Source organism: Talpa occidentalis, unplaced genomic scaffold (assembly GCF_014898055.3).
Source record: "Talpa occidentalis isolate TD23 unplaced genomic scaffold, MPIMG_talOcc4v2.1 talOcc4.16, whole genome shotgun sequence".
Classification (NCBI taxonomy): Eukaryota; Metazoa; Chordata; class Mammalia; order Eulipotyphla; family Talpidae; genus Talpa; species Talpa occidentalis.
In genome coordinates, this window is record NW_023601653.1 from 27,855,590 (window position 1) to 27,881,586 (window position 25,997).

Genomic DNA, 25,997 nt, shown 5'->3' on the forward strand with positions numbered 1-25,997 from the left:
GATACATAAAATTGATATAAAAAAAAAGGCTAGGTATAGCCAAGTTGATCTTAAAGGACAAAATGGTGAAAGTACTTTCTTTTTTTTTTTATATTCTTTTATTTTTTTTTTTTTAAGATTTATTTATTTATACAAGCACTGGGTACAGTCAGAAGCGCAGGAGGGTGAGAGAATTCACCAGAGCCAGAGCGGGGAGCAGAGCAGGCAGAAGGACCGAGGTACACTGCTGAGGGGAGCAGCGGGGAGCAGCAGGCAGCAGGAGAGGTCTGCGCACCATGTGGGACCCTCCTCCGGTGGCCAGGGAGCAGCCGGGGATCGAACCAGCACTGCAGAAGCAGAAGCTGCTGGCAGCTTTGCAACCCAGCACTCAACCGCTGTGCCACTGGGGAGGCCCTGAAAGTATTTTCTATGATAGGCATCAAGATTTATCATAAAGACTTAGTAATTAAGACAACATGGCATTAATGCAAGATTAGACAGCAAACTAATAGATTAAAATAAAGTCCCCCAAAAGATCTAAATAGATATCAACACTTAATTTATGATAAGTGTGACACTTAAGAGAAATGGGAGAAAAGACAATCTTGTCAGTAAAGGAAACTCATTAACCTATTTATATGGAAAAAGAATCCTCACACATTATGCTTTATGAGAAATCAGTTCTAATGGATTGTAGATTTATAAATGAAATATAATAGATAGTGTAGAAAGTAATGTGAATATCTTTATAACCTTGGGGTAGGAAAAGGACGTTCAAACAACATACAAAAATTAACCATGAAAGGTGAATTAATTGGACTACTTTAAAATGAATTTCTGTTCTTCAAAAGATAACATTTAGAGGAATAAGCCTCAGAATGGGAAGATATTTTATCTCACTTAAAATTGACAAGACTTTTACATGAGTGTGTATGTGTGTGTCTTTTAAACTATAAATCACTTTAAAATGCAGTCAGGCACATTACAAAAAAATTTGCAATTTGTGATAAATGTATAAAAAATTTCAATGTCATCAAATGCAAATTAAATTAAATGCAAATTAAAACCACAATAAGGCATAAGTTGACTAAATTTAAATAACTAAAATGAAATTGACTAATTCTAAATACCAAATGCTGACAAGAATAAGGAGAAACTAGCATACTCATATAATGCCGATACAAAAGTATATAGGCGATATCAAATGTATTCATATATATCAAAAATTTGCCAACCCTCACTGCATTAAACATATCAATAGAAACATTTGTACTGAGGCTTAATATACATTGAAAACTTAACATTCCACAGGAGACTGCTGAGTTGCCTTCTTAAGCTGATCTATAAAAAGTTAGGATTCATATTTATAGATGGTAAAGATTCTTTCATACAGGACTTTGTGCTCATTAATCAGGTACTCAGTGCAAGTTGTACTAAGTATTCTGAAGGAGAAAGTACAAAAACATTACATGTCAAATATATTTTAATAAAGTATTATAAGAGCAAAAAGTTTTTAGAATTTGGATGGAATCTCTGGGAAGGTGATGACTGAGCTAAGGAATGAAGGGTGAATTGGTGGATTGGTAGAGTCTTGGTGGTGGTAAAGGGTGGAGAAATAGGTTCCTCTCAAAAGAAACCATTTATAAAGGCCCTTCATGGAAGGAGGGTGAGAGCAAACTCAGTGGAAGAACTGGAAGTGCTAGTAGAGCATTGGGTAAGGGGAAGAATGGCACAACAGGAAATACAGAGAAGGTAGAAGGAGGTCAGACCTACTAGGACCCAGGAAATCCTGTTAATGTTACATCCATTTCAAAATAGGAGGTCTAGAAAGGCACTGGAGATTTCTAATGCATGGATGTAAATTAGATTTGCAGTTTAAAAGATTTATACTTTGAAAGTTTTCTTTTTAATTGCTGCCTATAGAAAAGATGAGGTGTGGGTGAGGGGGGGAAAGGAGAAGTTTTGCCCTTGACACTTGTGGTCCAGAAGCAAATGTGGTGGTTTAGATAGATCTTTTTTGTAGTGACTTTTATTCAAACACTGGTTATTTTCAGCCTCTTAAAAGATGAGCTAAGGAGGGTAAATATGTTGAATGGGGGCTAGTGAGGCTGAGGAAAGAGCTGATTCCAAGTGATGGAAATGGAATCAGTGTTATGCCTCTGAAAGTTTGATTTAGGAAATGGAGACTCATGGGTGAAGAAAGATTGGGAGGATGGAACATGACAAGCCTGAAAGTGGAGATTTCATAAGTTGGTAAAGAATTTATAGCAGTAGAGTGAAAGAACTAAGGTAAACTGTAGGAGGATTAATGTGATAGTTACGGAGAATAGGTTAAGACACAGGGCAGCTGCGAAGCCACTGCAATAGCTCAGCACAGAGATGGAGAATTCCTTCTGGTTTTCTTTTGATTATTTTCATACTCAAGTGTCCTATTTACTGGAAAAGTTATTTTTTGATCACTTTGATTTTAATCTTCAGAGTTTTGGTTAACTTACAGAGTGATTTATATGAGTAGCTATAAGAAGTTAAGACTTGATAGATAAAATTTTTTTGTTCTCCTTTTCAGGTCAATAATGTTAACTTTTTTTTAATCTACTAGTTATATTCTACGCCGAATGAGGCCTTTTTTCTCATTCAATAAACTCCTCTCTTCTTTAGTATGATTCCTTTCCTTTTTACTGTGAAAACAACATAGCATTAAAGAGACACTGTGGTTAGAGTGCAGGACTTTTGTATAAGATTCTTATAATAACACATGTGTGAATTAGTATCTCTATCTTCTGAGGAACCTATTATATTGGAATAATAAATAATAAGTGTTTACATAATAGTGTTTAACTATATAAGACACTTTTTAGGAAGATGTTTTAGACAGACATGTTGTCTCACAACAATTGTGTGAGATATTTTCAATCTTAATATTCCATTGCACTAATGAAGAAAATGAGGTATAGTTGTGACTAGAGGGTCACAACAAAGCTTATAAATTATAGAACTGATAGTTGAATTTGGACAGTTTCACTCAAAACCCTTCTCTTAAATACTACATTATAGTGCCCCTGGACTCTGAAACACTTCTGTCCCTATGGTATCCTCAGGAATCCCTGAGGCTAAGTTTTAGGACAATAGAGAGGCCAGAGAGGTTCCAGATTTAAGTTAGTTATCTCCTAAAGTGTGCCATTGGGGAATTCCAAGAAACTTCCTAGACAGAGCCAGGGAACACCCAAGATTCAGCTCTTGCTAGCAAAAGGCTCTACTAGTCCAGCCTTGCTGTTTATGAATCTGGGTGCATTGAACAAGAAATGTATTGCCCACCCTTGGTTCTAAATACCTTTATCTGAAAAATGTTAACTGAACATATATTGGATAAAGTATAACACAGAACAAATTGGTAACAAGGCTTGTGTTAGTATTTTATGTTTCTATTAAATTTCTTTAAAGTGTTCCTTTTATCAGAAGACAGTACATTAAAGCCTTATTAAATTCTTCTGTTTCATTTTCAGTTTATGTTGTTCATTTTCAATTTAAGTGTTTCGGATCATATACCTCTTTTTTGCTAGCTTCTGCTCTTGTATTAAGTCAGTTTTTCCATTACTAAAAGCTTGTTTGTTTTTATTGGCCAATCTGATTCCAAGTTTAGAACTTCTGTGTTTTACAGGACTGTGGATGACAGGGAGATAAATGAAAAAAAATACAAGAAAAGCAGTTCCTAGTTGCAGCCGAAAATTTAAAGGAATCTGTTTTCTTCTGTTATTAACTATTCTCTTCCTATTTTGGAATGAAAGTAAAACTAGAGTCTGGTTTAGGTATGACGTGGTGGTTATCGTAGATACTTGACAGTGCAACAAGCAGTACACTCTTGAAGATGTGAAATAATTAAATATTTTGTTGTGGCTCATTACTCTTTTAAACAGACATGAATTGCCATGAAAGATTCATGTAGATGATGTGAAAATATATATGTAAGTGAAATTTATTTTATAATTTAGTGGTTTATTCTATAGAAGATACTTTAAAATTAAAAATACATACACAGAGTTAAGTAGCAAAGGCCTGAGCAAATGAGCAAATAAAAATGTTTAATTGAAAGAATTATGATACCAAATAACAAATAATGAGTCAAATTTAACTCCGTAAGTGGAGGAAAGTAGCTAGAAAGAACACTGGTTCTCTGTCTTAAGTTTAAGTCTTTCGTGTGCCATTTGTTAGTTACAACCCTTCCACAAGCTTGTTATCCTTTTGTGAAATGTGAAAGATGTAAACCTGGAAAATGATAGCCAGGAAAGGTAGGGAATATTTAGCATATAGAGGTATTATAATATGTGCCTCCCCTTAGGGGGTTGGGGATCAGAGAGGAATAAAATGAAGGAGGAAAAATCTAGAGGATTTTTGGTGTTTTTTTTTTTTTTTTTTTTTTTTTTTTATTTTATAGAGGCATGTTTTTTATTTATTTATTTTGTTTGTTTGTTTGTTTTGTTTATACATGCACTGGGTACAGTCAGAAGCACGGGAGGGTGAGAGAATTCACCAGAGCCAGAGCGGGGAGCAGAGCAGGCAGAAGGACCGAAGTACACTGCTGAGGGGAGCAGCGGGTGGCAGGAGAGGTCTGCACGCCATGTGGGACCCTCCTCCGGTGGCCGGGGAGCAGCCGGGGATCGAACCGGCGCCGCAGAGGCCGCGGGCAGCTTCGCAACCCAGCGCTCAACCGCTGCGCCACCGGGGAGGCCCCTAGAGGATTTTTGAATAGGATATTTAAACAACTCTTTTTCTGCATAGCTCTGTCTCCTATTGTTACCATTGGTATATGTGATTAGATTAATGGACTTTTCAATTTTATTTTGTTAAATGTTTACGTAGGTTTCCACTACAGATGCAAGAAAAATGTTTCCTCACACTTTGTCTGATTTGGCAGTCAACATTGAATGGGGGAAATTCAACAGAAAAATAAATTCAAGGAATTTTTGCAAAAAAATTTTTTTTACAGAAAAAATTTTGTAAAAATGTTAAGAAGCAGGTTTGCTCCAAAGAATCTAAAATTTGGGTTTAAAAAAATGTACACAGAATTTTGCAGAATGATCTGTAAAATAATTGTTTGAAAACTTTTAAGTACACCAAGCAGGAAAATAAAGCTATAGTGAAATATGAATAGATATAGTGAAGAAAGATTATTTTAGTAACATGGCAGCTGGAGGAAAGATTAGTCAAGCCATCTGTGAATTGAATTACAGTATAATGTTGATTTTCAAGCATGAATTTTGCTATTTTAAGTTTTGGAAGTGTTTTTGTATTTAAACTTTTGTGTGGTCTCAGTATTTACTTCAGGTAACGTGAAGATGTTTCAAGTGAGTCTTGAAAAAAGTTCTTGTCTTGCTCTCTGCTTTACTTCTATACCACAAGCATTTTTGTTGAGAATAGATCACCAGTCACCTAGAGCTGTTACCTTTCCCAAAGTTGAATATGAAGCAAGTGGAATATGCAAATACTCTCAAATTTATTTAAAAAACATTAAAAAAATAAAATTTTGAATTGTAAAGTGGTATATTGAAGAAATAGAAAATTAACAAATTATAAAGGAGGGAACTTCTAAGCGGGGTGGAATTACCTCATCTCTCTGAGTCCTTTCCCCCCAGAGTCTGCTAAATGAGTATACTATTATTCTGCAGCAGGGTTCTTGGAGGATGAAATGAAATGGTATACACAAAAGTACCTACACAGCCTTTCCCATCTAAAGGCAAAAGAAGCTAATATTTGAGTGACTTCTATTTCAGACTTTTTGGTAGGTGTTAGGGCATGAGTAGAATGTATCCATCTTTGTGTTTACATAGTCTATTTGGGGATACAAAATGAATGTGTGAAGGTATTTTAGTCATTTAGAATATATTCTCTAGTTTACATAAGTGCTTATATAAATTTCTATAAGTACTGTATATAAATGGCATCATTTTATTCTAGTCCAACATTAGGAAAAACTTTTACATAAAAATAATAATTCTCCTATTTGTGGATGATATGAACAAGCTGATTTTCGGGGGTGAGAGGAATCTAACGTGGTGTAGAGGAAGAAAGAGTTATTAAGTAGTGGTGGAAGTAGATTAGAGAGTAATAGTTGTGTAGTGTAATTTTGAAAAGCTGTGAATTCATTATTTTATTTACCTTTATTTTCTCAAAGAATTAATTACAAAAAAGCAAAACAGTTAAGATATCCATGAAAGTAGAAAACAAAATATGGTATATATGGTGTATATTTTTCCTGCTATATTATCAGGTCCAGACTGTGGTATTTAGGGTAACACAAAAATCTAGGTTCTGCTTCATTGATATTTTAGATAGAATCAGTTAAAATTACTGTATAGGGTAAATAACATCAAAGAATTTCTAGAAAAAGAGTCCTTAGAAAGTTCAGCATCTGTATTTAAAATCTTTTTGGAAGTGATCTTTTTGTGTTTCAGATAAATAAGTGCTTGCTGAGCTGAGTTTTTAAATTTTAATGCACCCGTACTTTTTTTTTATTTTGGGAATAAAATATTTCAAAAATCTAGTATTTGATAGACAAATTGGACCAATTTATTGTGAAGATTAGAGGAAAAACTAAGTGTAAAAAAAATGTACAAAGTGCAACAATAAAACGCTTAAGAGTTGGAAAATCAAATTTTCATCTTTAACACTGGTACTGATATCAGTAACAATTGAATCTCAGCGAAATTGGTGTATTTTTGTTAGAGAATATTTACATACTTAAAATTGAAATCTGCTTTGAATTTCTAGATCTCTTTTAAGATACTGTCAAGTAGTTGATACTCTATCCAAATTAACAGTGTTCTTAGTCCCAAATCCTTAACGACTGGTCCCTCCCATTTGTTTATCTCTTTCTATATCGTACTTAAATATATTTAGCTCTTTCATGTCTTTTATCCCTCCTGTATGTTTTCTCTTTGCCTGAATTATCACACCGCCCTTTACAGTCACCCTTATTTATTTGGCTTAGCTGATTTCTTACTCTTCTCAGACCTGTTTTTCCATTTAGCACCCTGTTCTTCCATACCTCTTCTCTTAGGGTCTAATTATGCATTTATTTGTTTATTTTTCTACCAGTGAAGCCCAAGCATTTTTCATGTCAGACTTAAGTGAATTCTCACTTAAATTTAATAATTTCTAAATTATTAAAATTTAGTTGCTCCTTGGCACTTAATCCAGTTTTTACTTTGCTGCTTTTTCTTTTTCTCCCTTTCTTTTTGGCAGATTCATATAATAGATAACTTGTTATTCCTGCATGATAATATTACCTTTAAGGAAGCTATGCAATTGTCCTTTGTCTTTTTGTTTCAGTAATGACTGAAAAGTAAGGTGCAAGTTAAAGCAAACTTACTTTTTCGTATTTTCAAGAAAAATTAAAATTGTCATCACAAAATCCTGTATGCATAGTTTTATAGTAGCTTTATTTAGAGTCACCAAGATGGCCTTCAACTGTCATGTTAAGAACCCAGATGTCCTTCAACTCTACTTTAATATCTAGGAATTGTCCTGAAGAGGATCAGTTGCTCTAGAGAAATCTGGCTCTTGAGCATGTTTATTGAGCTTCTCTTTCAGGGGTGACATCCCTTATTTTTCTGGCTCATAGATAGGATCAGCCATCTCAAGCAGTCACTTAAGCCAAGACACTTATCCTAACTTGGTTTCTGATCTAGAGTCCTCTTGTATGTTGTCCATGAACTCTTGCATATTTCTATAATCGTTCTGTAATTGATTTATTTACTTCCACTAAAACAAGGGCTCCTAAATTTTGTCTTTGTAGCCCTGCACCTAGCACAGTACCTATAATATCGATTGCTAGACATTCAGGAAATACTTGATGGTATGAAGAATTCTCTTTACAAGGACCCGTTTCAAAGATGTCATCATAGAATTCTGAGTAGAAGTAGACATTTGAAAACCACTCTTCTTGATTTATCTGTTGTACATACACCCAGGGGAGTAGTTAAGACTTTTATTAGACAGACAGTCCTTCTATGCTATGGTACAGGACATCTTATTGATGACCAGCTTGATTTGGTACATCTGGGGGGATTATTCAAGAGACTTCTCCTTCCCTTCAAATTTAGTGTGTATGCTTCCTGAAGTTGTATGTTTAAGTTAAAAGAGAATTACCATTCCCTATTATGTGACAGTACAATTTAGAAACTATTTTAAAATCCAGACAGAAATCTGTAAGTTTATATCATAGGTATTGTGGCTAAAGCAGTAGCTGTAAGACATTTTATTCATTAAGTTCACTGCCATTAATTTAAAAGGCACATTTGTGGACATGGTTATGGTATATATATTTATTCAACAAATGTTTGTGTGCCTGTTATGTGGTAGGCACTATTTTAGGTATTCGACTACATCAGTGAACAAAGTAAATTCCTGCACTTGTGAAGTTACATGAAGCTTGTATTTCTGTATTTTTCTGTATGAATGTGTTCAGATAGAACACTAATATAAGATAAACAGCATAATAATTGGTTTTAAGATTGTTTTGTATTTTAGTGGAAGACTAGGATAAAATTAGAGTAGTTACCATCCCTTGTTTGTCTTAGCCTTATTTCCAAGATCTCCCTTTTGGGTTTTTCCCCCCATGGTTTATCTAGAACAGGAAGGGCAAAGAAATTTTATTAAACAACTCAAACTAATGTTTATTGTTCCAACATGTGTAAACGCAATCTGCTATAAACATTAGAGGAAGCAAATGATGGTTAAAACAATTTGTAACTTTAAGAAGTGTATATAGTATACTAGAAGTAAGGTAAGTACATATATAAGAAGTATCATGCAGAATAAGATGAAAGGTGCAAACATGCCAATCTCGGAGGCAAGGGTGGGAAATGTTATACCTAGAGAATAGCTAAATGGGGGGGTTGGGGGAAAGCTCACATCATCAGATTCTAGCAAGGATGATTCTAACAATTTGGAACTCTCATAGTTGGTGAAGATGTAAATTGGTACAATTACTTTGGCGGCACTTGTGACCATGGGGGAGGCCAGGGTGGGCTCAATTATAATTGTAATTACTTACAGTTGTAAGAAATTGTATATCAGTTTCTTATAAAAGTACACCTACACCTGACCAGAAGTTCAATTCCTAATGTTTACCCAAGTGAAGACTTGTACCAGAATGTTCATAGCAACTTTATTCTTAATAGTTGAAAAGTAGAAGCAGGCTAGATATTCATCAGTAAAGGACTAATCTATAATATAACCATACAGGGGAATATTTACTTGACAATAAAAGAGATGAACTACTGATACCCACAACTACATGAATGAATTTCATTAGCATTTTGCTGAGTGAAACGATCTACTATAAGAGTCCACTTACATGAGCTTTTAGAATACATCTTTTTTATGGTGGGTCAGAAGCTCAGAATTTTGCATGCTTTTGCATCAGAAGAAAATAAATGTTGAACTCTACTTAATGATACACATGCTGAATATATATTTTTTTTTAATAAAGGCATGTTTTATTTATTTGTTTGTTTTGTTTATACATGCACTGGGTACAGTCAGAAGCACGGGAGGGTGAGAGAATTCACCAGAGCCAGAGCGGGGAGCAGAGCTGGCAGAAGGACCAAAGTACACTGCTGAGGGGAGCAGCGGGTGGCAGGAGAGGTCTGTGCACCATGTGGGACCCTCCTCCGGTGGCCGGGGAGCAGCTGGGGATCGAACCTGTGCTGCAGAGGCCGCGGGCAGCTTTGCAACCCAGCGCTCAACCGCTGCGCCACCAGAGAGGCCCCACATGCTGAATATTAAGAAGATAATTTACTAGTTATACTGATTTTTACAGTTGTACTTTTTGGGTACATTTCTGAGTAGTTGGATTAATATGTGGATAAAGGAATAACTAGGTGCCAAACCAAGTAATAGCATGTTAATAGAATGTAGATGGGGGATACATAGACATCACAATAAAATTTTTTAAACTTTGTTGTATGTTGAATATTTAAATAATAAATTGTAGAGGAAAAGAGGGTAGTATTTGTGGAAGATAGTATTAGGGAAATATTTTTATGTTTTATAGTTTTAGGATATCAGGAAATGGAAAGAATGGGTTGTTAGCTATAGGCAGAGGTGTAGGGAATGCATTATAGGAGAAGGGAGGCGCATTAGAAGAAACACCAGTATAAAAACTAGACTAGTGAGTAGTTTGGTGTGGCTGAGATATAGGGCAAAATACTGAAATATGATCATGGGAAAGTTGAAGGCATTTGTGTAAGAAATCATTAGAAATTGAGTTTAGGAATGGTAGCTCATTTCAAAACCAAAGAGTGGGAAGAAGGGAAGTGTGAGGATGCAAATTTTAATGTGGAAAGAATGAGATCCTTAGAAAATTGCCATTGACCATTTCAGTTTTGTTGATATTTTGAGTGTAGCTATTGAGTAATTATCCTAAGTGGCAGTGTGGGACAATAGGATTTAATATCAGTGGGATGGCAAGGGGATTGAAGGGGATTGTAGGAGATTTGGAGTAGTAAATACATGTGACAGGAATTCAGGCAAAAGACATTTAAGACTAATATACTAGTGGAATATTACAGTGAAGTTAGGGTGAAGTTACAGTGTTCAGTGTTTTCATGATTTTTTTTTTTTTAGCATTGTTTGACACTCTGCATAAGAGCATAGAGAGCAAGTGGATGATATTACTTAGTATTAGAAATTGGCAAGAATTATGTATAAGGAATTCTGGAGTAGTGAGTGGAGAGTTGAAATAGAGAGTAGGCAAGTGAATCCTGTAGACTAGAAGAATTGGAAGAATTCTTCAAGAATCAGGAATTTGGAATAAGGACAAAAAAGATTAAGTTGGAGGAGAAGGAGATAGAAGATAAGATAAAAGATTGATCTTCTCTGGGAATTCTAAACTTGAAAATGATGGCCTTATCCTCCACCTATAATCACATATACGAGAAATTTGAGAGGTGTTCTTAAAGTTCTTTTTCTCCTAACCTCCGTATCAACAAAACATCTTTTAATTTCTAAGTTTTCATTGTGAAGATAGTCTAAAAATATATGCACATAAGTAGCAAGTTAGATGGATAGACTATCTTTAACAACTGAACACTGCTTCTTAATTTCACTTGCATACATTTGTATTTGTGTTGGTGTTGGTGCCAAAAATGGCTGATTTAACTGCCCTAGACAAATGTGGGAAGATTAGGGTGGATTTAATAAAAATGGATGTTTGCAGTTGGTGGGGGTCTGTTCCCAGCCAGATGACATCACAGATCCCTTTTTAAATGAAAGAAAAAAGTGGGGAAAATTTCATTAATTTATTATTAATTTATTGATTAATTTCATTAATTTAGTATATAAACTAAAGCAGGTATAAATGTCTAGATTTATGTTAAGCAACTGTTTAATTAACAAAATTGGGGGCCTCTCTGGTGGCACAAGGGGTTAAGCACTGCACTATGAAGAAATCCACAGCCTCTGCAGCATGAGTTCGATCCCCGGCCTGCCAGGGAGAAACCCACATGGTGCGGCAGACCTGTCCTGTCTCGCCTGCTGCTCCCCTCAGCAGTGTATTTCAGTCTGCCTGTTCTGTTCCCCACTCTGTCTTTGGTGGATCCTCTCACCCCCGGCATCTCTGGCCTGTGCCCCTGCTCTTGTATGCATAAATAAATAAACTTTAAAAAAAAAATTGGAATAATTTTCAGTTGATTTTAAGGAATCTGGATTTTTTTTTTCATCTTAGTGGGGTCCCTTTATATCACATTCATATTTGACAAATACTATTGTACAGAGTTAAATCTAGTCTCTTTAACTTAGTTTATAAGTTAAAAACTGTTTTCCCCTCTCTACTGTTTTCCCCTCTGCCACTGTTTTCCCCCCTGCCACTGTTTTCCCCTCTCTACTTACCTACCACTCCTTCCTGAACTTTATGCTCCATCAGCATAAAGCATAAAATGTGATAACGCTGCTCTTCCCCACTATTTTTTAATCCTTGAAATCACAGATAAGGTTTCTCATAGGGATTGACTCCTCCCTATACTATTCCTATTCTTTGAGTTCCTGCAAAATACGAAACTTGCCGTGTTAAAGATCATCTTTTTACCTCTTTAGCTCCTTAATTAAAATCATATATTTCATAAAGACCTGTATCAATCATGACTCATCTTTGAATGCCCAACATATTTTACCATTTATTTAGTAAATGATAGGTGTCAGTAGCTGTTGAAAAGATCCTGAACACTGTAGCAATACTGGTGAGGCATTAAGTACTAAAGCTGTTTTTGGTCTTCTTAAAGATATTTCTGGAAGAGGAAGTTTATTGTGATCAACTACTCGAGCTTTGGGGCTTATATGTCAAGAACTCAAGCTTTGGGGCTTATTTATATAATCTGTTTTCCTGTTAACATACAATAACTACATCAAAAAAGATTTTCATTTGTATCAGATACGATTTTTCAACTGAGCTTTACTTTATACATTACTAAATTCTGTAAAATGAAATACTTTGTATTTTTTCTTGAATTCTTGAAAATTAAATCACAAAGTGAGTTACTAGTGCATTTTTACCCTAAAAATGGGAGCATGCAAAGTTATACATAAAATGTAAATAATATACCAGTGGACTTAGTGTCTTAAGGTCTTTATTTTCTTACATTAATGTTTTTCCAGGAGCTCTGAAATAATTAGTACTAATTGCTTCATGGGATTGTTAGTAGCGCCTTTGTAAACAAGATGTTACCAATAACATTTATTAGTTTTCTTTTTTTCAGAAGTAGTCAGTTTTTGTTACTTGGTTATAGGTCAACCCTGTACATTTTGCAGAATATGTTTTCTCTAATGGATTTTTTTCCTTGTGTTGGAAACTTTATGACCTAAAACATAACTGAAAGCATTACTCATAAATAAGTAAAACAGATGTTGCAGAATCTATACACTTAAGCACAAGTAATTTTATTTTTCTCAGAAATCCTCATGTTAGCGTCTATATATTATTTTAGATTCAACCTTTAGAAAATGTTCAGCTAGTTAAAAGCTAAAAATTTAAATGAGAAGAGGAGGCTTTTTGTTTTAGAAGATGACAGATAAAAGTAAGATGGGAGAAAGAAAGCCAATTAAAGTAAACATGATTTCCAAAAAAGTGCTTTCTGTATCATTTTAGCTGCATAAACTACTGGCTACAAGGACTTATATGATATTGGAGTGTTATAGTTGATTTGAATCAGTAAAGAAAAGTTGAATTATGTTTACTTGTTTAGAATTGTAAAGGAATGTGTAATAAACTTAGGAAGGTTTTCATCAGAAGCTTTTTTTTTTCTTTTTAAAGGAAATTTCAGTGATTTATATATACTCTGCATATTTTAACTTTGTGAATTTGATCATAATGTTCAGGAACACTTTTGCTATTTGCAAGAATATGTTTAAGTGAAAATAGAATAAAAAAGTAAGTCTTCTCATGGTAGTTCCATACCTGTGTTTCAGTGTATTTCAATGTTATTAGATTTGACTCTGTTGTCTAGGCATCTCCATCCATGGGAATCCCAAAGCCTTATATGGTCAAGACTTAGCTTTTAGATCTTAAATGCCAGGCAGCCCTCCAAAAAAAGAAAAAAAAAAAATAGGCCAACTAGCTGGCTTTTGCTTTGTCTTCAGTGTTCTCTTGACTGTTTTTATTACCACAGTAGCTAAATTATAAGAACCTTATGTGGATTGGGAGTCTGTCTTACTAGCAGAGGGAATTCCTTTTGTGGCAGTAGTTTTATGCTAGAATGCTAATGTTATTTTAACAACATTACATGCTATTGGTGGCTTAATTTGATTTTATTTGTTTTAATTTGTCTTTTAAATTTTTTTTTTTTATTTTTACATCATTGTTCATTTTTAAACAATATTTACTTCCTCCCACCCCCTCAGGTGTAGTCCCCATAGAGTTTCCTTCCCCAATGCACCCGGGCACCATCACCTCAGTCCCCTGTGCTCCTCCCTCCCTCACTCTGATCCCTCTCCCCCCTCCTCCCTTGCAGGATGTCTCTGATTTATAATGTCCGTTTTTGCTTTGTTGTGCTTTGTACTGTTATTATTTTTTTACACTGATGTCTTATTTGGTTCCTCTATATTCCTGCTATAAGTGAAACCATCCAATATTTTTTTTTCCTTCTGGCTTATTTCACTGAGAATAATTCCTTCTAGTTCTATCCACGTTGCTGTGAATGGCCTGAGTTTATCTTTTTTTGATTGCTGAATCATATTCCATTGTGTATATATGCCACATCTTTTTTGATCCAGTCATCTATTTTGGGGCATTTGGGTTGTTTCCAAGTTTTACCTATTGTAAATAGTACTGCAATAAACATAGGTGTACAGGTGTTCTTTTGAATCAATGTTTTTGTGTCCCAAACACAAAATCCACCTTTGGGTAGATCCCTAGTAGTAGAATTACTGGGTCATATGGTAGCTCCGTTTTCAGTAGACTGAGGAACCTCCAGCCAGCTTTCCATAGTGGTTGGACCAGTTTGCACTCCCACCAGCAATGTAGGAGAGTTGCATTTTCACCACATTCACCACATCCTAGCCAACATTTGTTGTTGCTTGTTTTTTTGATATGTGCCATTCTTACTGTTGTAAGGTGGTATCTCAGTGTGGTTTTGATTTGCATTTCCCTGATGATAAGGGATATTGAACATTTTTTCATATGCCTGTTAGCCATTTGCATTTCCTCTTTAGAGAAATGTCTTTTGCGTTCTTCTGCCCATTTCTTGCTTGGATTGTTTACTTTCTTTCTGTGGAGTCCTGTGAATTCTTTGTCTATCTTTGTGATCAGTCCCTTATCAGTTGACTGGGATGCAAGGATTTTTTTCCCCAATCAGTGGGGTGTCTCTCTGTTTTGGTTAATGTCTCTTTTGCTGTGCAGAAGCTTTTCAGTTTGATGTAATCCCAGGTGTTTATCTTTTCCTTGACTTTCTTTGCTTTGGGCGATGAATCATTAAAGATTGTTATTGCAATGTATGTCTTGTAGTGTTTTACCTATATTTTCTTCTATATATTTTATGGTTTCAGATCTTATGTCCAGTTCTTTTATCCATTTTGAGTTGATTTTTGTGCACGGTGAAAGGTAATGGTCTAGTTTCATTTTTTTGCAGGTGGTGGTCCAGTTTTCCCAGCACCATTTATTGAACAAACTCTCCGTGTTCCATTGTGTATTCTTTGCTCCTTTGTCAAAGCTCAGTTGTCTGTTTAAGTATGGTTTTATTTCTGGGCTCTCTATTCGGTTCCATTGGTCTGTGTGTCTGTTTTTGTTCCAATACCAAACTGTTTTAATTATTATGGCTTTGTAGTATAGCTTGAAGTTTGGAAGTGTGATACCTCCCTTCTCCTTTGTTTTCATCAGTAGGGCTTTGGCTATTCATGGTTTTTTGTGTTTCTATTGGGGGAAATGATGTCCTGAGCTAATCCCATACAGGCTTTGTGGACCCCACCCCCACTCCAGACTAAAGCCATCAAGACATTGGGAAAGACAAATCCCGTCACCACCAAAGGGAGGGTGGCTGATACCTGAGGGTGGAGTTGGCAGCCAGGTTGGATATAAAAACCAAACATGTGGGCCTTGGGGTGGCTCGCTATCGCTCACCTCCTGGCTTCACGGCTCCTGGCTTGCAGCCAGCTCTCAGAGCGCCATTTGGGATTCCAGATCGGCGGATGGGGTAGGACTCATTTAAAACTTTGTCTCCCACTTTTCTCCCTGAGCTGTACATTTCCTCATTTTCCCTTCCCTTGTAAATAAACCTTTTATTAACCTTTCGCGTGTGCCTGCAGTAGAGCATTGATAAGTCCTTTTAAGCGCGCGGGTGAGAACCCACAGTCAGGCACCCCATTTAGTATCGGGGTTGCTCTGCAACAGTTCCATATGAATTCCATCAGTATTTGTTCTGTTTCTTTGAAGAATGTCATTGAGATTTTTATTGGAATAACGTTGAATCTCTATATTGCTTTTGGTAGGATGGACATTTTAATAATGTTAATTCTTCCGATCCATGAGTAGGGCATGTCTTTCCATTTCTTTGTGTCTTCTTCTATTTTAACGGTATTTTATAATTTTCTTTGTATAGGTCTTTCACCTCTTTGTTAGGTTTATTCCCAAGTATTTGATTTTTTTTTTGTTTCAATTATAAAAGGGATGGTTTTCTTGATTTCTTCTCCAGATTGATTGACTGTGCATAGGAAGGCTACTGATTTTTGTGTGTTGATTTTGTATCCTGCTACTTTGCTGAACTGGTTGATTATTTTGAGTAGTTTTTCTGTGGAGTTTTTAGGGTTCTCTATGTATATTATCATACCGTCTGCAAATAGTGATAGCTTTATTTCTTCTTTCCCTATCTGGATTCCTTGTATGTCTTTCTCTTGTCTTATTGCCCTGGCTAGGACCTCCGACATTATATTGAAGAGCAGTGGTGAGAGAGGAAATCCTTGTTTTGTTCCTGATCTTAAGGGAAAGGCCTTCACCTTTTTGTCATTGGGAATAATATTGGCGGTGGGTTTGTCATATATGGCTTTTATCATGTTAAGGTATGTTCCTTCTACCCTGAGAATTTCAAGGGCATTCATCATAAATGAATGTTGGTCTTTGTCGAATGCTTTCTCAGCATCTATAGATGTGATCATATGGTTTTTATTTTTCTTTTTGTCGCTTTTCGTATGTTGAACCATATTGTGCCCCTGACATGAATCCCACTTGCTTGTGGTGTATTATCCCTGTGATGCATTGTTGGATTCTGTTGGCAAGGATTTTGTTGAGGATTTTTGCATCAGTGTTCATTAGGGAGATTGGCCTGTAATTTTCGGTTTTTGTGCTCTCTTTGTTTGGTTTTGGTATTAGTGTAATGTTGATTTTGTAGGATGTATTTGGCAGTATTCTTAATTTGATTTTTAAAGGGAAACTTTAAAAGCGGTTTTGGTGTATTTTATCTCAGTATATGGGAGGGAAAGAGATCATATCTGAATGTAGTGTTAAGTAGTGTAAGTTCATTAATGGAAGGTGTTAAAGAAAGTGAAAGTAAAATTATTTCCTTGGAATTTTTCTTGCATTAGAACCCCTGCTAGCTGATTAGGAGACACAGGTGAAAAGATGTGAACATTCAAGAATTAAAGTGATAGTCAACAAAGGGCTGCTAAAACAATAACATTTCTACAGTGGTATAATCTTATTCAAATCTAGTTAACTTTTTGTTTTGAAAGTTGTAATTTTTCTGAGTGATAATGAATATTACGCTTGTGTATTTAACTCCGAGATAGTTTAATACTTTGTAAATATTAAAACTCTAGGTATTCCTTGCACATGATCAGAAATGGGAAAGTGTTCCTAACAAGAAAATAACAAAATGTTTTATAACTTATCCATCCTTCTATGTGTAGTAAGTCCTATATGACATAGAGAAATTAATTTTTCCAATACAGTCATGCACCACTGACAATTAGCAACCTATTTCTGAGTCCTAGCAGTGAAATTAAATTAAGCTTGCAGGTTCTTCCTTTCAGCATTTGATTACTGTCTTCTATATTCTTGATGTGTTGTAATGAATATATATTAGGTTCTTGCTTTCAGAAACTTGAAAGTATAGTGGAGGCAAAAGTGAAGAAAGTCAATACAGAGATATACTACATGTGGGTGGATATTTAAACACTTTTTTTTTTTTACATATATTAGGACAGATATATTCACAGTGTTACAGGCTGGGGGAGGTATTAGAAATAAATGCTTAAGGTGATTAAAAGAAGACTAAATTGAAGAGCAGTCTGTAGGGTTCAGCAGCACCTCAGCCATTCTTCAGGAGTTCTTTGCCTTTTTTCAGAGAACCAATGTACCACTACATTCAGATACGATCTCTTTCCCTCCCATATACTGAGATAAATACACCAAAACTGCTTTTAAAGTTTCCCTTTAAAAATCAAATTAAGAATACTGCCAAGTATTCTTGTTAATTTTGTTTGTTTTTTTTTTTTTGTGATGGAACCTAAGAATATGTTCCTATAGGGTTGTTAGCACTGCTTTTGTTTTACCTGAAGAACATTTATTTGTTGTGTGTGCCTCAGCAGAATTTATTTTTTTTTTTGTAGTGTTTCTTTCTGGCAAAGATACCTGTGTGTGTCAGAGTCTTAGTTAGCTGGAGGGCCATCCCAGAAGATGAAAATCTCATTTGTGATGTATTAGGTCAGCCATGTTACTAATTGAATGTCTATAGTTTAGAGAAACAATAAAAAGTCCAGAATTTTCTTGGTTCCATGCAAGTGCATAAAGCCTGCATATAGTTGTCATAATATTTACTATATTATACGGGTAGACTACGCAAGGTACGGTGGTTTTGCAAACTGAGTCTTGGACATAAAAACAGCTTTTGGTGATAAAAATATCTGCTAATGGGAGAAAGGAGTTTAATCCAGTATTTTCTACATTTAATAGCTTTTAAGAACTGTCTTATCTAAGGCAGGTTTTGTAGTTTCATGGAAACTTTGGGAAAGGCTACAATTTAAGTTTTGTGATGAATTGCCCTCACAGAGGCTCTGTATTGACAGTAGTCTAAGGAAGCAAATTGAAAATTAAATATTCTTATTTTTGCTTTGTTACTTTGTCTTGAACCAGATCATAATCTACTTTTGAAGGGTTGTCAAAACTTTATTATCTGTAAATGTGAAAGCACTAGCATCTGTTCATAGTATTTTGGGGAAAATGAGTAAGTGAATTAATTATGTAATAGAAAATTATATATGTCTCATTTCCTTAACATGAGGAAATATATACAAACTTTTTCCTTCTCTTCAATATTGAGAAAATAATAATTTTATTATTTATTAGCATAGTTTTTTTGTATGAAGGTTATTCTTTTCCTTTTTACACATCAAGATGAATACTGGAACTTTACTTCTGATCTTCGAATTTCAGATTGTTTTCAGATACTCAAATAAAGCATAAACACTTTGAATTTGTAGAAAGTGAGAGTTAGCCTATATTTATATAAATCTTAGCTGCAAAGACTTAACTGATGACACTTAAAAGGAGTTGAAGTGCAGGAGAAAAGGCATATTAGAGATTGGTAAAGAAGGGAACATGAACTTAGATACATACAAACTGAAATAATGAAAACTGGTATAAATACTTTCTGTGTTCATCAAAAATTTAGCTACATAGTTGTTCTTTATCATTGCATAGCAAATTACTCCCAAACTTAAACCACCAAACATTTAAAATTTGGATGTGACTTAGCTCAGTGCTTTAACCTCAGAGTTTTACATAAGATTGTCCTCAAGATTTTGACTGGGACTTTAGTCGCATTTGAAGACTTAACTGGGAATATGTGGGGGGTAGGTAGGGATCCGCTTACAAACTCTCTGAAATGGTTATATGTAGGCCTTGCTTAATACCACATGGGCTCCTCAACATGACTGCCTCTATAGGGCAATTAAGTTCTCCAGGTTGTGAGTGATCCAAGAGAAGGCAAAATGAGAGTACATGCCACGATGGATGCCTACTCTTTGTATAACCCAGTATAAACAGTGACATCCCATCACTTCTTCCTCATGAAGTTGGAAATAAGTCACTTCATCTAGCCCACATTGAAGAAGCAGTTTACCATGAGGGTTTCACTAGCATGCAATCTTAGGGGTATTTACCACAAATAGCAAACTAAAACAATTTTGTGACATTTTTAAATCCCTCAATTTATGTTAGTAAATACTTTACAGTTGGTTCCTATTTACAATGCCTTGCCCAGTAGGAACTGTTTGTTTTCCCCCTTCTTAATGTTCAGCAAAATACTTGAAAATCAGTTATATCTTTTTTCAACCTCCGCTTGCTTTCTTTTTTTTTTTTTTAAGATTTATTTATTTATTCATACAAGCACTCAGTACAGTCAGAAGCATGGGAGGGTGAGAGAATTCACCAGAGCCAGAGCGGGGAGCAGAACAGGCAGACTGATGAAATACACTGCTGAGGGGAGCAGCGGGCGAGGCAGGAGAGGTCTGTCACGCCATGTGGGACCCTCGCCGGTGGCCCGGGATTGAACCAGCGCTGCAGAGGCTACGGGCAGCTTCGCAGCCCAGCGCTCAACCTCTTTGCCAACAGGGGAGGCCCTTCCCTTTCTAATTGAATGTACAGTGCTCATCTAATTTTGTGACTTGTAAGTATTAGCTCCTGCTTCCTTAATTCCTTCATCAGTTGTCCCAAAAATGCAGAGTAGCTTGGTATTCTAAAATGGAAAATAATATTTGATTAAAATAACTAAATAAGCCCCCCCCCCCATTTTCTTCCCCAGGACCCAGAATTATCTATTCTTAACTTCATTTCACCCTTGATATTTTTTGCCAAAGCATATCTAAATACATTAGAACCACTGTCAGGTTTTTAGTTCCTATTAAACATACCTTTATTTTTTTCCTTTCTGAAAAGTATGTTGGAATATAGATCCAAGGTTAGATAGATTGCATAGTCCCTGCTCTTCTTTTTCGCCATTCATGTTACAACTTGACCCAAAAAATTGCCTTTCTTTTCCCAAAACCCCCCTTTTGGGAAACCTCAGTTTGTGTGTGTGTATGTGTGTATAAATATTTTAAAATTCAATATTAATTCTTAAGGTTTCAGACAAGGTGTACTGAAATAATTCATGTATACTAGAATGAGGAAAACTTGAGATTAGAGAAGTTACATCCTTTTGTAATTTTTATCTATGTGTATGTATATGTTTATACTTAATTAGACTGAATTTATTGCACACAGGGCTTGACTTAACTTTGAGGAAGGCACTGTTCTGTATGCTAAGATAGTCATAATATTACTAAATCACAGGTGATTATAATACATCATTCATTTGGGAAACAACATTTCAGATTCTTTTATGCAAATCATTTTTCATTCTTTTATTTTAAAAAATCTTACATAATATTATTGAATTGTGATAAATTTGTGTTAAAAAATGTTAAATTATTTGCCAAAAGAAAAAAAAAAACTAGATTTGAAGTAATGGTTAAATTACTTATAGGTTTTCTCTAAAAGTAGAGAGAATATTTTCCTAAATACTGCTTTAAGATTAAGAAGATAGACTATGTACAGATTGCAGCAGGATTTTTAAACCATGTTCCAATTTTAGATACATTTAATAACGAGAGATAGGGAAATCAGCACTGATACATTTGCTCTTTTCTTCCTTCATCTCATTTTGTTAGGTTAATATTTCTGTTTTGTTAGAATTTAAATATTTATATTCTTTTTGATTCATTTAGTGTGCCTTTGACCAGTCTGTCTTGATTTCTGAATTAATACTGTTTTATTTTAATTGGCTAGATTGTATTATTAAATGGAGTTTATCATCTTATCTTTGATGTCATGTTTTATTCAGTATGTTTGTATTTAGCATCAACATATATGGGGTTCTTCCTTTGGTTTGTCAAATTGTATTTGCTTCCAGTATCTAGGTTTTTGCATACATACATACTTTTTTTTTTCCATTTTACTTTACTTTTTTTCTTCCCTGTTACTTTGTTCTCCCTCCTCCCCTTTAAAATTGTCAAGGTTTAGCATAGGCTTTTCTAATCACATTTTACCTACATTGATTTGCCTTTATTGATGTTAAACTCCATTGTTTTAATTTTTACCTTAATGTGGATAATTCCCAATTTGATGTTTTTATCCCACTTTTCAAAGCTCTACTAGATAAACATATCCAACTGGCCACTGGATATGCACAGTTAGATACCTACTATGCTTGGTTAGATACAGAGACTTACAAATTCAACATATAAATTTAGCGTATCCAAAGCTAAAATTATCTTTCTTCCCCACACTGCTCCTTGAATCTGTGATTTGTTTCTATTTTCATGAGTGGCTTTTCTCACCTTTCATACCCAATCTCTAATTAAGCTTTGCACATTTTCTCTTACATTTCTATTAGAACAGATCCATTCTGAATAATTACACTTTCTCAGTTTAAACATTTCCATTTTCATATTGCTTCCAGTAGTTTTTCTGAAATACTGATCTTGTCACCCCTTTGTTCAAAAGCTGAGTAACTTTTTCGGACATCAGCTCATAAATTCTAACATGTTTTCTCCTAGTTTCTGCTATAGCTGAATTGAGCCATTGTTACTGATAGGCATGTAATGGGTTCTCTTGATGAGTGGGAGTAGAAAGTAGGTTGAAAACTACCTGTAGTATCAAATCCAGTCATCCTTGCATTATATTGTTATTTTACTACCTTAACCTTCCCATGTTTTATGACTTATACTCTGTCCATTGTTTGTATAGTCCATGTATCTTTTAAATCCTAGTGCATTTGTTCAGTGAACTTATGTCCACTTAAATTGCTCATAGAATAACACCTGTGTAATCTTCAAATCCTTGCTCAAATAGATGCTCTTTAATGAGACTTTTAAATGTGAACTGTCTTAGACACAAGAAAAACTCTTTGATGTATCAGTATCTCAATGATATGTTAGTATTTTCTACCAACTGTGGTTATTCCCATATAGGATCATTGTTATTTATGGACTAGACTCCTATATTCTAATATGATCTTTTTCTTTTCCTATACTCCAAGGACCTTGGCATATGTTGTTTTTAGCATATGTGAAGAATAGCTAAGGCAAGTTAGGGATATTTAACCTAAAAAGAAAATGTGAGAATTCTTAGGAATGGGGGAAATCTTCACAATATTTAAAGTTATCAGTTAAAAGAGGGACTCCATTTGAGATATGTGGAGTTTCAGTAGGCAGGCGATAGAAATATAAAGGAAAATCTTTTAGCATATACGATTAGAGAAAAATAAGTAAAATGTCTTATACTGGAAGTAATGCATGGTAGGATTTCAATAAATGGTAATCCATGTTTTTTTCTTTCTAAAATGAGATATAACTTACATATAATAAAGTACACAGCTTTTAAGTGTGTAATTCAATGACTTTTTTTTTTTTTTACATATATTAGATGCCTGCACAAGTCGGAAAGATAGGAAACCTTTGCAATCTCTAGACATGTACCTTATTTCCCTTCTATCGTTTCCCTGTAAGTTTAACCATGATCCTGAGTTTTATCACCAGAGATAGTTTTTCCTGGAAACCTATATGTATCCTTTGTGCCTGTCCTCTTCCTACTCATCCTTATGTCTGTGAGACTCATCCATGTTGTGGAAGGTAGCAGTAGTTCTTTTTGTTTGCTATTCTCTTTTCATCAATGTATAGGATTCTGTTAAGTGAATAGACACACACACACACACACATCACCCCATTCATCAATCTGAGTAATTTAGTAAATATTGTTGTATGTTTTCTGAAATGGTTCTATGAATTTTAGAGATTTGTAACCTATCAGCTCCTTCCTTCCACTTGAAAGATAAAGACATGAAAACTCCCAAATACTAAACTATCTGTCTATAGCCAAATGATTTGTTACCTAGCCACAACTAGAACCTAGGGCCCAAAGCTATGATTCCCTGTCATTTCTTTTCCGTTTTACATGCAATTACTTTCTCTTTCGTGGTTTTCTTGACACCAGCTTTCTCATTATTTCCCCTGAGAAATTACTATTTGAGAGCATTTTTCTTTAGCATTGTGATAGGTAAAGCAAAATTGGTTTCATTTATATGGCAAATACTTATTAAGTGCTTGGGATGTTGTCGTACACTGTTGCAGAGATTGCAAATATGTAGGGATATATGTTGATGAAATAGAAATATTACATCTGGAAAGCAGTGTTAAGTGTAAAAAAGAACTTAATTATTGGAATTTGAACATCTGTGTTAGATCTCAGCTCTATCATTCCCCTCCTTTGATTTATTCAAGCTATTTAATCTCCTTGATTCTTAGTTTTCTCCATTCATTTATTTAGCCCCTACTACATACCAAATCTGTATAAGGTGCTGGGAATATAGCAAAATTACTGTTATGTGGGGATTTTGTGAGGATCATGTGTAGAATGTCAGTAAAGTAGATAAAGCACCAGTCATACTACCTAGCTCAACATAAGCATTGATTAAATTTACTATGAGTGTGGTTTTCAAATGTTTTTGCCTGGAAACCCTTTATGCTCTTAAAAATTATTGAAGGACCCCAAAAGCTTTTGCTTCTGTGTATGTAATACATACCCAATTATATGTATTAACATTTATAATATTTGAAGTTAAAACTGAAGATTTTAAGTATTCACTTAAAAATAACAGTACTTTGCCTATATTTCATAAATAACATTATTGGTTAAAATAATACCACTTACTCTTGAAAACTTGGATTTATCTTTGGCAACAAATTTTGATTGTTGGTTTTTTTTTTTTTTTTTTTTTTTTTTGAAATGACATACTTACTTTGTTTCTTTTCAAGGAGAAAATGCTAAAAACACAGTTGAACTAACTAGTTTGTAAATGATACTCTATGGGAAAGGTAACATTTTCAGCTTGCAAGCCAGTAACACACTTGCTTTTCCTAAAAAAAAAAAAATCACTCTACTTAGTCATGCTTTGTATACTTCTTACCTGATTCCTTAGAATGTTAAGATATGTATGTGAGGCTGAAAATTTAATAACATTTTTATTGCACTGTCAAGAACATTGATTAAAATAACTTAAAAAAAGCTATGTGTGCATAGTGGTGAGTACAATGACTGTTAGCAGAGTTTTCCACTACTGCCATGGAATGTGCTAGAACATAAGCAGTTTTTATCAACAGGCTTTTTTGCATCCTCAAGTGTACATTTCAACATAGTGAAAAGGGAAAATACCATCTTAGATTATTTTGAAAATAACTTTGACCATATCAACTTCCTGAAAGCATTCCTCCCCCTTCAACATTTTGGGAAACACATTATAGAAGATACTATTGGTACTTAATTACAGTATTTTATTTTCACTTTAATTTTGTTGTTTTCTTTTTTTTCCTTGAAGGGTTGGCATAAAGTCTCTAGAGAGGTATTGTATGTGTATGCAACTCTTAGACAGTTCAGTTAGTGGCATCAACCTTTTTGATCCTATAACAAGATAGCAGCAAACTAACTTACAGAACATGTTAATGTTATAGAAGCAGTAAAATAGGAACTTTGTTTTGTTGATGTATTATTTTGAGTATCGATTCAAAATTTTCTCTAATTATGCCTTCTGTTTTATTTTTAGGCCTGCATTGATGATAATGTTGATATGGTGAAGTTTCTGGTAGAAAATGGAGCAAATATTAATCAGCCTGATAATGAAGGTTGGATACCACTACATGCAGCTGCTTCCTGTGGATATCTGGATATTGCAGAGTAAGGCAGTTACTTAAATACTCTAACAAAATAATTTTTCATTAAATTATTGTCTGTCTGCTCACATCAAAGTTTATCAACCATAAATATTAAATATGGGAGTGCTACTCTGTGAATCTCTTAATAAGCCTTTATAGTTTTATTTCTCTGCCCTCTTCTCCCCCCATATTTAGTGGAGAATATCATCTGTCAGTTACGGGTGGGAGAAAGCAGGCAGTGCTTGGTGAAATGAAAAGTGCTTTTGCCTGGGAATCAGAAGATCTGAATTACTTAAGTTTTATTACTTATACTGCATCTTCTGGTTCCCTTTCTGGGCCTTGATTTCTTTCTGTGTAAAACAAGGAAATTTTTTTGCCACTGCATGCAATATTGCTTGTTCAAAATTACAATTATCATTCTCAAGTTCCTTATTCCTTTCTGTTCTTTTCATACCTGACAGAGGACTTGAAGGTCTCTTTGAAATATTTGGTTCTTAGGCTCTAGTGTCAATTGATGTAGATTATGAGTGCTTTTTCAACTACTCTCAAAGATGATCTTGAGAGTAGTTGCTTGACATTTTTAAGCTTCAATTTTCTTTTCTCTAGGATGGGAATAATATTTCCTAGATTTTTTTTTTTTTAAAAAAAATGAGGGTTAACTCAACCTTTCTAGCATAGTACCTGACATATCGAAAATACTAAGAATATATTAGCTTTTGACCATTATCTTACCTTCTCTGGGAAAATGAAACTCTAACTTCTTTCTTGAAATATTTATCCTTTTTTAATGC

General features: G+C 34.6%; 1 protein-coding gene across 3 annotated transcripts in view; it reads left to right on the top strand.

Moving 5' to 3' along the window:
- PPP1R12A (protein phosphatase 1 regulatory subunit 12A) overlaps positions 1-25,997 on the top strand; it is a 122,202-nt gene that overhangs the window by 17,275 nt on the left and 78,930 nt on the right. For all 3 annotated transcript variants that reach the window (XM_037513934.2, XM_054696188.1, XM_037513935.2), the window contains exon 2: positions 25,098-25,228. In XM_037513934.2, the coding sequence (XP_037369831.1) occupies positions 25,098-25,228 (131 nt within the window). The remainder of the gene's footprint in view (positions 1-25,097; positions 25,229-25,997) is intronic.